Genomic DNA, 14220 nt, shown 5'->3' with positions numbered 1-14220 from the left:
CCCCCAAGTCTTCCCATTTATCTATAACTAGATATATATTTGTTCAGCCGACATACAGTGCATGATGGATGATACCTTAGGCCACCAATGATCATTAACATTGTGTCACACTTGCAACTGGAATAATGGAGAATTGATTGGCTATATGCTTCCATAGGAGCCCTCATTTTTTTTATCCTGTCTTCTTAAGCCTTCTGAGATGTATGTTGGTGGCAATGTATCGTTGTACAGTCTGTTGCATAAGCTGGTTATCTGAACTTTCTCACTAGCAGTTTGTAAGAACATGTTCCTTCCACAGGAACCTAAAAAATACTGCCCAGTTCCCTTCACACAAATGCCACTACGTGTGTAGCCACTTCCTGTGTATAGTGGACTCCTGACTTACTAAGCAGAACCCAGAAACCCACCACCCTATGGTGCAAGTCAAGGAATCTTCTGCCTACATGGGGGCAGAACCATCTGGACCCTTGATTCGAGCCATCCACTGGCCTCTGTACCCTAGGACCACAGTTGGTTATGCATATGGTGCTACAGATGGCGAGCTCTGCCTTCATCTCACAACCAAGACTTGGTCTTCACTACTTCAACTAGTCACTCAAAACCATAGAGAATCTCTTCCAATGCAAGACATCTTTTTAGTTCCAAAATGAGCCACTACCTGCACTTGGCAGCACACTTTGTTTTTCATGGTATCTGGAAGCACAAATTCCCCTTCTAGGATAATGCCTTCCAAAATTCGTCCTTATATCTGCAGAGTGCACAATGGATTCCTTCCCCTCCTCAGCAGCCATATCCCCTAATGTTGGAATTCCCAACTACCAGTAACCCCCCCCCCCCCCCCCGTGAATGCCCAGACTTTGTGGACTGAGAAGCCTGTTCTGGAAAAGAGGAACGACTTCATCTGGCTCAGGAATTTCGTCAGCTACAAATAGCTCCCAGAACTTGTTTGTCATACTATCTGGAGTGGAACTCTGATCAGCCCCTCAGAAATTCTTTTGCTGGAGCTACTTATGACCCGACTGCAGGTGAGGGATCAGCACCAGTGCAGGCAGTTTCTAGGAGGGCCACAGTAGTTGACCAATCGGGAGATGTGTGGGACATACATGTCTAGTCCTCTATAGTGATGCCCATTGGCAACAGCCTGGAGCTGTGTGGCCAAAGCCAACACCACCTGGAGCTGTTTGCTAAGTCACCAACTAGGCTCAAATCTGAGCAGAGCAGTCAGTCCCTATTCATACCAAAGATGGAAAAACTTTACACTACCCAGTTATTAGGATGCTAGACTACGCCTGGTAAGTATTCAGACATGCAAGAAATTAGAAAGTAAACTGTATCCACAAAGATAACTGAAAATAAGTCGCTGCTGTTTGATGCTTGTAAATACAATTTGCAAACAAATGGTGTACTCACCTTATCTGTAGCAGCACATAAGATAGGCACTCCGGTGGTCCAGCCAAACTGACCCAATGAAAACAAAGCAAAAACAAAAAATGACATTATAATACAGGGATCCATAAAAGTGTCAGTCAGATACTCCACGCCACACTGTGGAATGAACAGTTCTCATGACACAATACGAACGCTAGCCCTATCTGGGACACGGCCACATGGTCAGTTATAGCAAACAACAACTCCATCCAGATAGAGTGCCTCCCTCTTCCAGATGCTGCATCAAGCTCACTTATGTTTTATAATTTCATTATCATCTCCTTTAAACCATTTAATGACATTGGTCCTCTCCGCAGACCTTACTGTGTCAGTTCAGCACTGTAATTTCTGCTCTTAACAGAAAACTGTTTCACTAACAGCCCATGGTCTCACTTGATAGCCACACTGTTCACTCATGTTATGGATTGTCAAATGACAGCATGTATGTCATAGTGTCAGACAAACACTGTACAGTGTCAAATTTTGCACTGGGGTGTCCAAAGTCGGAACTGGCTTTTTCCAGTGTCATCCAGTTCCCCCATTAATGCAGCTACTAAGTTTTGCTTTGGTATGATGATCAAATTCCATACTGAACCTGTGCAAGTAGCTGCTCTTTAATTACAAGCACCTGGTGCTGAGGTCCCATGTGTATAGCTCCCATATGTGTCGTGTCAAAATTAGATTTATTACAGATTTCATGAACACATTTAAACAGTCATTCTTCCTGCGCTCCATGTGTGAATAGAATGGGGAAAAAGCCAGTGGGATGTTACCTCTGCCGTGCGCATCAGTGGTTTGCAGAATTAAGATGTGAATGTAGACAGACCTCTCCAATTTATATAATACTGTAAGTACCAGTTCATTATTTTTACCATGAAGTGCCCACAAATACCTATCAATTCAAACCTATTTAATAAACATTCTTCATACTTAAAGAACTCGATGATGGCATTTAATACTAACAATCCTTGTGGATTACAAAAGGATTTGTTTATTGTTGTTGTTGTTGTGGTCTTCAGTGCAGAGACAGGTGTGATGCAGGTCTCCATGCTATTCTATCCTGTGCAATCTTCATCTCCCAGTACCTACTGCAACCTACATCCTTCTGAATCTGTTCAGTGTGATTTGTTTATATCTTGTGTTACTTTTCACTGCTTAAACTAACATTATTGATTGGCATTATTGCTAATTACTTTACTTTACATTGATACACTTCGTTCCAAAAAAGGAGTTTAACTTTCATTGGTGTCTGTATGGTTGTATAGCGGTCTTGGCACATTCTTCATTCCGATATCAAAATATTGCTTTATTTTCTCCCTTTTATGTATATTGCCATTTTGTGGTAGACTGGTACGTGGCATTCTGCTTTAACAATATGTAACATTGTTACCATAACTTCAGTGACAGTTATAAACTCATTCATATGAAATATAACCATACACTAAATACTAGTCAGTTTTCAATACATACAGTAACTGGTCATACCTCAACAGTATATTTTGAAATGAATAGATAAGGATACCATTTCAATCAGTCAATTTCTTCAAACAAAATCATGTTCTGTGCTTCAGTCTGGCAGCCTCCAAATCCAATGCATGAACAGAACAGTGCATAGCAGTTTTGTCACTTCATGACCCAAAGTACAAGTGCAGTAGCTCAGCAAACGTTTCATACTTTGCTTTATATTGATTCTCCAAAGACCTACATTTATTATTTTTACCATTATATTTCCACAGAAAACCTATTGATTCTAACCTATGTAATGTCAATTCTTCATACTTCTTACAAAATACACTCCTGGAAATGGAAAAAAGAACACATTGACACCGGTGTGTCAGACCCACCATACTTGCTCCAGACACTGCGAGATGGCTGTACAAGCAATGATCACACGCACGGCACAGTGGACACACCAGGAACCGCGGTGTTGGCCATCGAATGGCGCTAGCTGCGCAGCATTTGTGCACCGCCGCTGTCAGTGTCAGCCAGTTTGCCGTGGCATACGGAGCTCCATCGCAGTCTTTAACACTGGTAGCATGCCGCGATAGCGTGGACGTGAACCGTATGTGCAGTTGACGGACTTTGAGCGAGGGCGTATAGTGGGCATGCGGGAGGCCGGGTGGACGTACCGCCGAATTGCTCAACACGTGGGGCGTGAGGTCTCCACAGTACATCGATGTTGTCGCCAGTGGTCGGCAGAAGGTGCACGTGCCCGTCGACCTGGGACCGGACCGCAGCGACACACGGATGCACGCCAAGACCGTAGGATCCTACGCAGTGCCGTAGGGGACCGCACCGCCACTTCCCAGCAAATTAGGGACACTGTTGCTCCTGGGGTATCGGCGAGGACCATTCGCAACCGTCTCCATGAAGCTGGGCAACGGTCCCGCACACCGTTAGGCCGTCTTCCGCTCACGCCCCAACATCGTGCAGCCCGCCTCCAATGGTGTCGCGACAGGCGTGAATGGAGGGACGAATGGAGACGTGTCGTCTTCAGCGATGAGAGTCGCTTCTGCCTTGGTGCCAATGTTGGTCGTATGCGTGTTTGGCGCCGTGCAGGTGAGCGCCACAATCAGGACTGCATACGACCGAGGCACACAGGGCCAACACCCGGCATCATGGTGTGGGGAGCGATCTCCTACACTGGCTGTACACCACTGGTGATCGTCGAGAGGACACTGAATAGTGCATGGTACATCCAAACCGTCATCGAACCCATCGTTCTACCATTCCTAGACCGGTAAGGGAACTTGCTGTTCCAACAGGACAATGCACGTCCGCATGTATCCCGTGCCACCCAACGTGCTCTAGAAGGTGTAAGTCAACTACCCTGGCCAGCAAGATCTCCGGATCTGTCCCCCATTGAGCATGTTTGGGACTGGATGAAGCGTCGTCTCACGAGGTCTGCACGTCCAGCACAAACACTGGTCCAACTGAGGCGCCAGGTGGAAATGGCATGGCAAGCCATTCCACAGGACTACATCCAGCATCTCTACGATCGTCTCCATGGGAGAATAGCAGCCTGCATTGCTGCAAAAGGTGGATATACACTGTACTAGTGCCGACATTGTGCATGCTCTGTTGCCTGTGTCTATGTGCCAGTGGTTCTGTCAGTGTGATCATGTGATGTATCTGACCCCAGGAATGTGTCAATAAAGTTTCCACTTCCTGGGACAATGAATTCATGGTGTTCTTATTTCAATTTCCAGGAGTGTATATTTATTGATTTCTCTAACAATCCTAGATCATGAAATACTTTGTTTCTATCCTATGTTGTTTCCTCGATATATAAATTAATGGTAGTGATGTATAGAATCGTATTTGGAATAAAAGGACCTGGCAAGGAGTTTGTAATCACTCAATTCAATTGGCTGTAAACAGCTCTGTGCTGATTGTTGCCATGAAGGCTGTGGGAAATTCTAGTTGAACTGAACAATAGAACGTGTTAAGTCCCCCACACCAGAACTGTAGAACGCCACTGAATTTTGGTTTACATGATAAATCATATAGATTTAATGATTAGAGATTCAGCAAAACACCCAGGGACTAAAATTACAAAAACCTTAACATAAAAAATGTTGTGGGGAAGGTGAACTGAAGTGTTTCATTGGCAGTCCACGTAGAAGGTGCAACAAATCAAGTAGATTCCCTACACTATGCTTGTCTGCTATCTTCTGGAGTATTGCTGAACAGTATGGGGTCCTTAGTGGATAGGATTAATGGAGGGGACCGAGAAAGTTCAAAGGAGGACAGCTTGTTTCGTATTATTGCAAAATAGAGGGGAAAGTGTAATGTGTACGTTATGAGATGAAGTGGCAAACAGAAGAAAGGCGTTTCTCTTTGTATTGAGTTCTTTCCTCAAAATTTCAATCACCGACTTTTTTTCCTCTGAATGCCAAAATATGCTTCGACACATCTACATCAGGAGAAATGATGATAAATAAGAGGAATCAGGGCATACACAATGGGAATTGTTAATCTCAGCACTGTTAGATTAGTCTCTGTCTATCCATACACATGCAAGTAGTCTCAAGAGGGCAGAATTAGACTTTTATCTGTATCTCCTAACTGTTAGTGACGACTAGCAGTGCAGTTCTTCACATGCCACTATTCTGAAGGGACTGGAAGTGTGTGTGTGTGTGTGTGTGTGTGTGTGTGTGTGTGTGTGTGTGTGTGTGTGTGTGTGTTGAAGTGAGAGCAAGGAAGGGGATATGGGTAGAGGATATGGACTAGCATAGGTTGAGTCTAGAGGGGTTAGGGGGTGGGGGGTGGGTATTCTACTGATGGCAAGTACAACAAACATCCTTTCAGTGCACTCGAAGTGTAGAGTCTAACTCAGTGGAGATGTTGTGTTGTGTTATTATAGGTGAATGGAAGGAAAAATGGAAAAAGAGTGAAAAGCATTTACATCCATGTCCTCATAAAAATCCATACTCCAGAATCTGCTGAGAGTTATACGGCAGATAGTACTTCCTACTGTACCAGTAAGTATGGATTCTTCCATTCCATTCACAAACTGAGTGCAGGAAAATGGCCATGAAAATGACTGTGAAGCCGGCCTGTGTGGCCGAGCGGTTCTAGGCGCTACAGTCTGGAACCGCGCGACCGCTACGGTCGCAGGTTCGAATCCTGCTTCGGGCATGGATGTGTTTAATGCCCTTAGGTTAGTTAGTTTTAAGTAGTTGAAAGTTCTAGGGGGCTGATGGCCTCAGAAGTTAAGTCCCATAGTGCTCAGAGCCATTTGACTCTGTGCATGCTGTAATTAGTCAAGTCTTGTCATTACGTTCCCTGGGGAAGTGATACATAATAGGATGTAGTACATTTCTAGATTCATCACTTACAGCTGGTTCTTAAATCTCTGTAACTAGGCTTTCATAGGACAGTTGGCATCCATCTTAAAAACATCGATGTGTCTCGTTTCTTAGTATCTGCATGACACTGTCACATGGGTCAAACTTGTGAACATTTGTAGTGCTCTGATGTGATAGTCATATGTGGTGCAGGTGCCACACACCTGAGCAGGCTTGCAGTATGAATTGTGCAACTGGTTTATAAGCAATCTCCTTTGTGGACTAGTTGCATTTTACCAGTGAACCAAAGTGTGCTATATAAGTGCAGTTTTATGTTTCTGAACGAACTGATGACCTCAGCATTTGTCACTTTTCTGATCATTTACAGCAAGTTCACAATCTCTGCACCACTTTGCTCTCTTATCCAGATGTGACTGACCATTCATGCAGCTTTTCCCGTTGTAGGGTGACAAAATATAAACAGCATTACAAATGACCTGCAAGCAACAAATTCGTATTCCTTGCTTTTATACAATAATTAAATTGCGCCATCACTATACAGTACAGGTGACTCTTCTTCTGCCTTAACACTGCATAATATGAGCATGAGAGAACTACAGAGGAATGTATTTGATACCTTATGAGACAGGAAAATGCTGATGTTTTTTTTTATATACACAGGAATCTTGTGTGGATTTTTAACACAGTGAGACCATTAAATAATGTGAGAGGAAGAAACACTTGGTTATTTGAAAAGAATATTTAACACCACGCTAATGAGGGGAAGAACAATGGGATTTGTTAGGAATGGCATAAGAAATATTTAATCAAGTGATCTCCTGGAAGTGAGAAACTTCAGTCACTGGGCACTGGTTATGGATCAACCAGATACTTTCGTCATAATTGTTTGCACTTCATGTATGCATTATCACCATTGGTATAAGAATGGAAACCACCACCTGCATCACTATTATGTGTAATAAAGATGGTCAGTTTTCGTAGGAATAGCAGTAAGTCGCATATAAAAGTTGCAAAAGGAAAAAGGAGAGAAGACAATATAAATATTACGTGTGTGTAACACCATAAAAATAGTGATAATGTTACAAGGAATAACATCAAATCATGGTCTGATTCATATCCAGTGCTGTAAGCTTCAGAATGGCAGTAATGAGAATATTTCACAGAGAACTTTAAAAGGTATAGAGGATGCAATGTGTGGACTGAACAGGTGTGGTGACATAGTGAGAAATTGTGAGAACAGTATGGAATTCTGTAAATTATGGTGATACACTAAGGAATGCTGTGTTCATTTGTCTAATGATCACTGAACTCTCTTTTTGTAGCCCAGTCTGTGAAGCCCAAAGATGTTCGATTATGGGAAAAATATCGTGTAGCCACTAATTTTTGCCTAGTGCCAAGAGGGAGTGGCCTGATCAGTATGCTAAAAATCCAGAATGGTAGGATGTGAGTCTTGGGATGGGGCAGTGATGTTTGAAGGTCACATTTTACGATTTATTTTGAGTAACTGAAAAATTGAGTTTCGACTGAAAATGTTTCCCCACACAGAATCAAACTACATGAAACTTGCTAAGAATGTTCCTTTTGCATCTATGACTAATAGCTTCTGCATTTCAGGGAATAGAAAAACCAATTATTAAAAATATTGCTTTAACTATACGAAATTAATTATCTTTACATGGAGGGGTTTAGAAACAAATTTGTGTACCATGTGTAAGTGTAGTACAGCCATATTACAGTACAAATCATGTTCTGGGAGTGCAACAGGGTGATGGGGAGGTATGGGGAGTAGAAGCAAAGGAAATATATGTTGTCAGATTATGTTCATGCTTTTCCTTCCTTCCTTCACAGGTCTCCAAACTGAAGATAAAGGTGGTGATTCTCCATTCGATCTACCCCACTATGTCACAATAAGCAACCAAACGGTGTCTCACAAAGTTATTACAACTTTCCACCATGTGCCTATGAAGAGCTCACTACCACAGTCTGCAGTCATGCCTGGAGGCCATTTATTTTCCACAGAATGCGTCAAGACTTAATGGAAACCTGATATTAGTTACTAATGACATTAACACAAACACATACAGACAGAGTCTCTGAAAATCGTTCCAGACTGTTCTACGCTGTTAGAGGGGAAACTGATTGTGTCATCCTTTATGGAGGTTGTAGCCTTCTTGTGGGAGGTGAAAATTCCTTCACCATGAGTGCTGCTTGCTTTTCAATTAAGACAGACTATACCTCCCCAGCATTTATTGTCCAGTTCGCCTGTGTGAGTAGACAAAATAACTTCACTGAGCTCATGTTTGTGCAGTGGAGTTATTTTCAGTTTGTTAAGGAAGTACTTTGTTGTAGTTGTTTGGTGAGGTATTATGTAAAAAAAATCTGAACAGAAGACTGTGAGTGTCCCCCACACAGAAGAGCCTGTCTGAACTGTAACACTTCATCAATATATATGTGATAATGTCAATTTCTTTGTCTTTTCTATGCCTTTCTGGAATATTTTTCGTGGCATCAGGGATTTCAAAATGCACCTCTTCCGCTTTTGCTTACCAACATCTGAAGAGACCCAGAGTCTTAAATTGCATTTCTCTACAACAGAGATTGGTAACCTGTTATAGAATGTAAGATATTTCAGCATAAGACAAGCAATGCATTACAGCAGACTACTGTTCTAGATGGAATATGGTCAGTCCCATTCCATCAGACATACTCACGCCCATCTTGGAAGATATACTATCGATGTATGGTACGTAGGTCCACTCAGTGCAGCCCATTTCACAACTGCAATAAGTTCCACTTACTCCTAAACGTAAAAGATTTATGCATCCTATCACTAACACAATTAATAGTGAGAGACCTGCAGTGCCTTTCTGATGATTTGTTAATTCACCAAGTGACAGCAACATAATTACACAGCCTTACAACATGCTTTCAATGGTAGACAGCAACAAGGTGACACATTTACCAATCCAGTCCCTTTGCCACCAACACTATCACATCTACAAACTAAGTACTTCTCGGTTTAAAATTCAGGCTTGTATTTTATGCATTACCTCGCATAATACATGCAGTGAGTATTGATTTAATAATCAGAAATTAACACTGCCATATAGAGTGTACTTTTCACCGTTTACAAACTACAGGGATTGCTGGATGAGGGAATACAATACAGGGAAGGTCCTATGTCCAGAAATGCACGATTTCCATGCTAGAGACCATTGATTAAATCACACATTGTTACATAGTGAGGTCTAATATGTACCATACCATCCAGCCACAGTTACTGTATGCATGGTTTCCTACTAGAAAGTAATACTGTTTCTCATACATCTTGCCATAGGATCCTCTCCTAACATAGTAATTGGTAATGTCTCCGATTCACTTCTCTTATCGACTCACGTTGTAGTGGATGTGATACAGCATTGTACACAATCGTTCCATATTCGTATTGAGAGCTTGCAAACGTGGTGTTTCCTTATGGAAAGGCGAATGGCGATGGGTAGCAGGGTTGTATCAGGAGACCTATCCCCGCCAATAAGAACCACACCATTCAATGTTGGCAACAGTGTTTCACTGTTTGTCGAAGACACGGTTGTTTCAGGAAGCAGGAAATCATGAAGGGTGTACCCAAAATATGCAGACACCAGACTTGGAGGACAATGTAATTAACGCTGTGGAAGGCAACTGCTTTGTTAGTTCCAGACAGTTGGCCTGCCAGTACAGTGTAGCCCAGATGACCGTGTGGAACATTCTCTGTGACAATTGTTGCTACCATTAACTCTTAAGACAACAGGGCTTGCTTGATAGTGACAGATTTTCCACATCAGGAGCAGTTTCGTCTCTAGTCCCTTCACCAGACAACCACAGTTCTAAAATTTGTCATCCATCCTATCCACAGATGAGGTTACCTTTATGCAGAGTGGTATCGTCAGCTTTCATAACAGTCATCTATGGGACAGTATGCAGAGCCCCTGTGGTATGGTGACAGTGAATCATCAGGATCAGTGAACAAAGGATTATGTGGCTGTATATGATGGTGCTCCAGCCCACTTCACTGTTGATGTCTGGACCCCTCTCAGTTGTCTCCACTGGTAGATGTATCTGTATCTGATTGGGGGGGGGGGGGTGGTGTCCAGTTGCGTGTCCTGCTCATTCACCAGATCTCAACCCATTCGATTTCTGGTTATCTCAGAAGTACTGTATATGCACAGCCCATTCCAGATGTGAAGACATTGGAGCAATTTATTCATCCTGGCTTTGCCACTGTTCAGTTGCAGCTTGACCAAACAGCTACAGACAGAACGTGCTACAGCACATACTCAAATGCAGTGAGTCACATGGAAACGATTTCAGTACTTATTGCAACTGTGGCAGCTTGGTACAGCACAGTCTAGGTCACAGTCTCTGTATGATTACATAAATGGTCTCTAGCAAGGAAACTATGCATTCTGGACATAAGTTCATTAGACCTTCTTTGTTCTGCATCCTCTCATCAATCAATCCCTAGAGTTTGTACATGGTGGAAAAAAATCACCATGTATAAAGGCCAGCTGAGTGAAGTTCTCCAGTAAGAGAACTGGACAGGGAATTCTGGGGAGGTATAGACTGTATATAAATTGAAAATCGAACTACAGTTGTAGTGGGGGAAGTTGCTTTCCCTGGAAGAACATCTTAGTTACTGTACTGGATGACACCAAATTTCTCCCTCTAGCAGTGTAAAACAGTATAGACATTCATACAGATTTTGTCCATATCTACATTCTACATCTACATTTATACTCTGCAAGCCACCCAACGGTGTGTGGCGGAGGGCACTTTACGTGCCACTGTCATTACCTCCCTTTCCTGTTAGTCGCGTATGGTTCGCGGGAAGAACGACTGTCTGAAAGCCTCCGTGCGCGCTCTAATCTCTCTAATTTTATATTCGTGATCTCCTCGGGAGGTATAAGTAGGGGGAAGCAATATATTCGATACCTCATCCAGAAACGCACCCTCTCGAAACCTGGCGAGTAAGCTACACCGCGATGCAGAGCTCCTCTCTTGCAGAGTCTGCCACTTGATTTTGTTAAACATCTCTGTAACGCTATCATGGTTACCAAATAACCCTGTGACGAAACGCGCCGCTCTTCTTTGGATCTTCTCTATCTCCTCTATCAACCCGATCTGGTACGAATCCCACACTGATAAGCAATACTCAAGTATAGGTCGAACGAGTGTTTTGTAAGCCACCTCCTTTGTTGATGGACTACATTTTCTAAGGACTCTCCCAATGAATCTCAACATGGTACCTGCCTTACCAACAATTAATTTTATATGATCATTCCACTTCAAATCGTTCCGCACGCATACTCCCAGATATGTTACAGAAGTAACTGCTACCAGTGTTTGTTCCGCTATCATATAATCATACAATAAAGGATCCTTCTTTCTATGTATTCGCAATACATTACATTTGTCTATGTTAAGGGTCAGTTGCCACTCCCTGCACCAAGTGCCTATCCGCTGCAGATCTTCCTGCATTTCGCTACAATTTTCTAATGCTGCAACTTCTCTGTATACTACAGCATCATCAGCGAAAAGCCGCATGGGACTTCCGACACTATCTACTAGGTCATTTATATATATATATTGTGAAAAGCAATGGTCCCATAACACTCCCCTGTGGCACGCCAGAGGTTACTTTAACGTCTGTAGACGTCTCTTCATTGATAACAACATGCTGTGTTCTGTTTGCTAAAAACTCTTCAATCCAGCCACACAGCTGGTCTGATATTCCGTAGGCTCTTACTTTATCAGGCGACAGTGCGGAACTGTATCGAACGCCTTCCGGACGTCAAGAAAAATAGCATCTACCTGGGAGCCTGTATCTAATATTTTCTGGGTCTCATGAACAAATAAAGCGAGTTGGGTCTCAAACGATCGCTGTTTCCGGAATCCATGTTGATTTCTACATAGTAGATTCTGGGTTTCCAAAAACGACATGATACTCGAGCAAAAAACGTGTTCGAAGATTCTACAACAGATCGACGCCAGAGATATAGGTCTATAGTTTTGCGCATCTGCTCGACGACCCTTCTTGAAGACTGGGACTACCTGTGCTCTTTTCCACTCATTTAGAACCTTCCGTTCCTCTAGACACTTGCGGTACACGGCTGTTAGAAGGGGGGGCAAGTTCTTTCGCGTACTCTGTGTAGAATCGAATTGGTATCCCGTCAGGTCCAGTGGACTTTCCTCTGTTGAGTGATTCCAGTTGCTTTTCTATTCCTTGGACACTTATTTCGATGTCAGCCATTTTTTCGTTTGTGCGAGGATTTAGAGAAGGAACTGCAGTGCGGTCTTCCTCTGTGAAACAGCTTTGGAAAAAGGTGTGTAGTATTTCAGCTTTACGCATGTCATCCTCTGTTTCAATGCCATCATCATCCCGGAGTGTCTGGACGTGCTGTTTCGAGCCACTTACTGATTTAACGTAAGACCGGAACTTCCTAGGATTTTCTGTCAAGTCGGTACATAGAATTTTACTTTCGAATTCACTGAACGCTTCACGCATAGCCCTCCTTACGCTATCTTTGACATCGTTTAGCTTCTGTTTGTCTGAGAGGTTTTGGCTGCATTTAAACTTAGAGTGAAGCTCTTTGCTTTCGCAGTAGTTTCCTAACTTTGTTGTTGTACCACGGTGGGTTTTTCCCGTCCCTCACAGTTTTACTCGGCACGTACCTGTCTAAAACGCATTTTACGATTGCCTTGAACTTTTTCCATAAACACTCAACATTGTCAGTGTCGGAATAGAAATTTTCGTTTTGATGTGTTAGGTAGTCTGAAATCTGCCTTCTATTACTCTTGCTAAACAGATAAACTTTCCTCCCTTTTTTTATATTCCTACTAACTTCCATATTCAGGGATGCTGCAACGGCCTTATGATCATTGATTCCCTGTTCTGTACGTACAGAGTCGAAAAGTTCGGGTCTGTTTGTTATCAGTAGGTCCAAGATGTTATCTCCACGAGTCGGTTCTCTGTGTAATTGCTCGAGGTAATTTTCGGATAGTGCACTCAGTATGTCACTCAATGCTCTGTCCCTACCACCCATCCTAAACATTTGAGTGTCCCAGTCTATATCTGGTAAATTGAAGTCTCCACCTAAGACTATAACATGCTGAGAAAATTTATGTGAAATGTATTCCAAATTTTCTCTCAGTTGTTCTGCCACTAATGCTGCTGAGTCGGGAGGTCGGTAAAAGGACCCAATTATTAACCTACCTCGGTTGTTGAGTGTAACCTCCACCCATAATAATTCACAGGAACTATCCACTTCTACTTCACTACAGGATAAACTAGTACTAACAGCGGTGAACACTCCACCACCGGTTACATGCAATCTATCCTTTCTAAACACCGTCTGTACCTTTGTAAAAATTTCGGCAGAACTTATCTCTGGCTTCAACCAGCTTTCTGTACCTATAACGATTTCGGCTTCGGTGCTTTCTATCAGTGCTTGAAGTTCCGGTACTTTACCAACGCAGCTTCGACAGTTTACAATTACAATACTGATTGCTGCTTGGTCCCCGCATGTCCTGACTTTGCCCTGCACCCGTTGAGGCTGTTGCCCTTTCTGTACTTGCCAAAGGCCATCTAACCTAAAAAACCGCCAAGCCCACGCCACACAACCCCTGCTACCTGTGCAGCCGCTTTTTGTGTGTAGTGGACTCCTGACCTATCCAGCGGAACCCGAAACTCCACCACCCTATGGCGCAAGTTGAGGAATCTGCAGCCCACACGGTCGCAGAACCGTCTCAGCCTCTGATTCAGACCCTCCACTCGGCTCTTCTATTACCATTATTAGTGAAGTGTTAATGCATGTTGTTGAAAAGAAACAAAACACATTCACGCTTACCCTCCACCTTCCCCTGCCCATGCCATGGGCATATCTTCATACTTGGTTCCCAGTAATTCCTTAACCAAACTGTGGAAGGGTCCATATAATTTTGT

At 43.0% G+C, this 14220-nt stretch overlaps 1 protein-coding gene across 6 annotated transcripts in view; it reads left to right on the top strand.

Annotated features, from left to right (window-relative positions):
• LOC124720389 (zinc finger protein ZFP2-like) overlaps positions 1–14220 on the top strand; it is a 201001-nt gene that overhangs the window by 84217 nt on the left and 102564 nt on the right. The window contains exon 5 of one of the 6 annotated variants that reach the window (XM_047245728.1): positions 8088–8639. The exons of the other annotated variants lie outside the window; for them this stretch is intronic. Coding sequence (XP_047101684.1) covers positions 8088–8150 — 63 coding nt within the window. The 3' untranslated portion in view covers positions 8151–8639. Of the gene's footprint in view, positions 1–8087; positions 8640–14220 lie in introns of those variants that run through there. 6 annotated transcript variants of the gene reach the window in all.

Source organism: Schistocerca piceifrons, chromosome 11 (assembly GCF_021461385.2).
Source record: "Schistocerca piceifrons isolate TAMUIC-IGC-003096 chromosome 11, iqSchPice1.1, whole genome shotgun sequence".
Taxonomy (NCBI): Eukaryota; Metazoa; Arthropoda; class Insecta; order Orthoptera; family Acrididae; genus Schistocerca; species Schistocerca piceifrons.
Note: the sequence above shows the minus strand (reverse complement) of the source record. Positions and strands in the feature narration are given on the sequence as shown.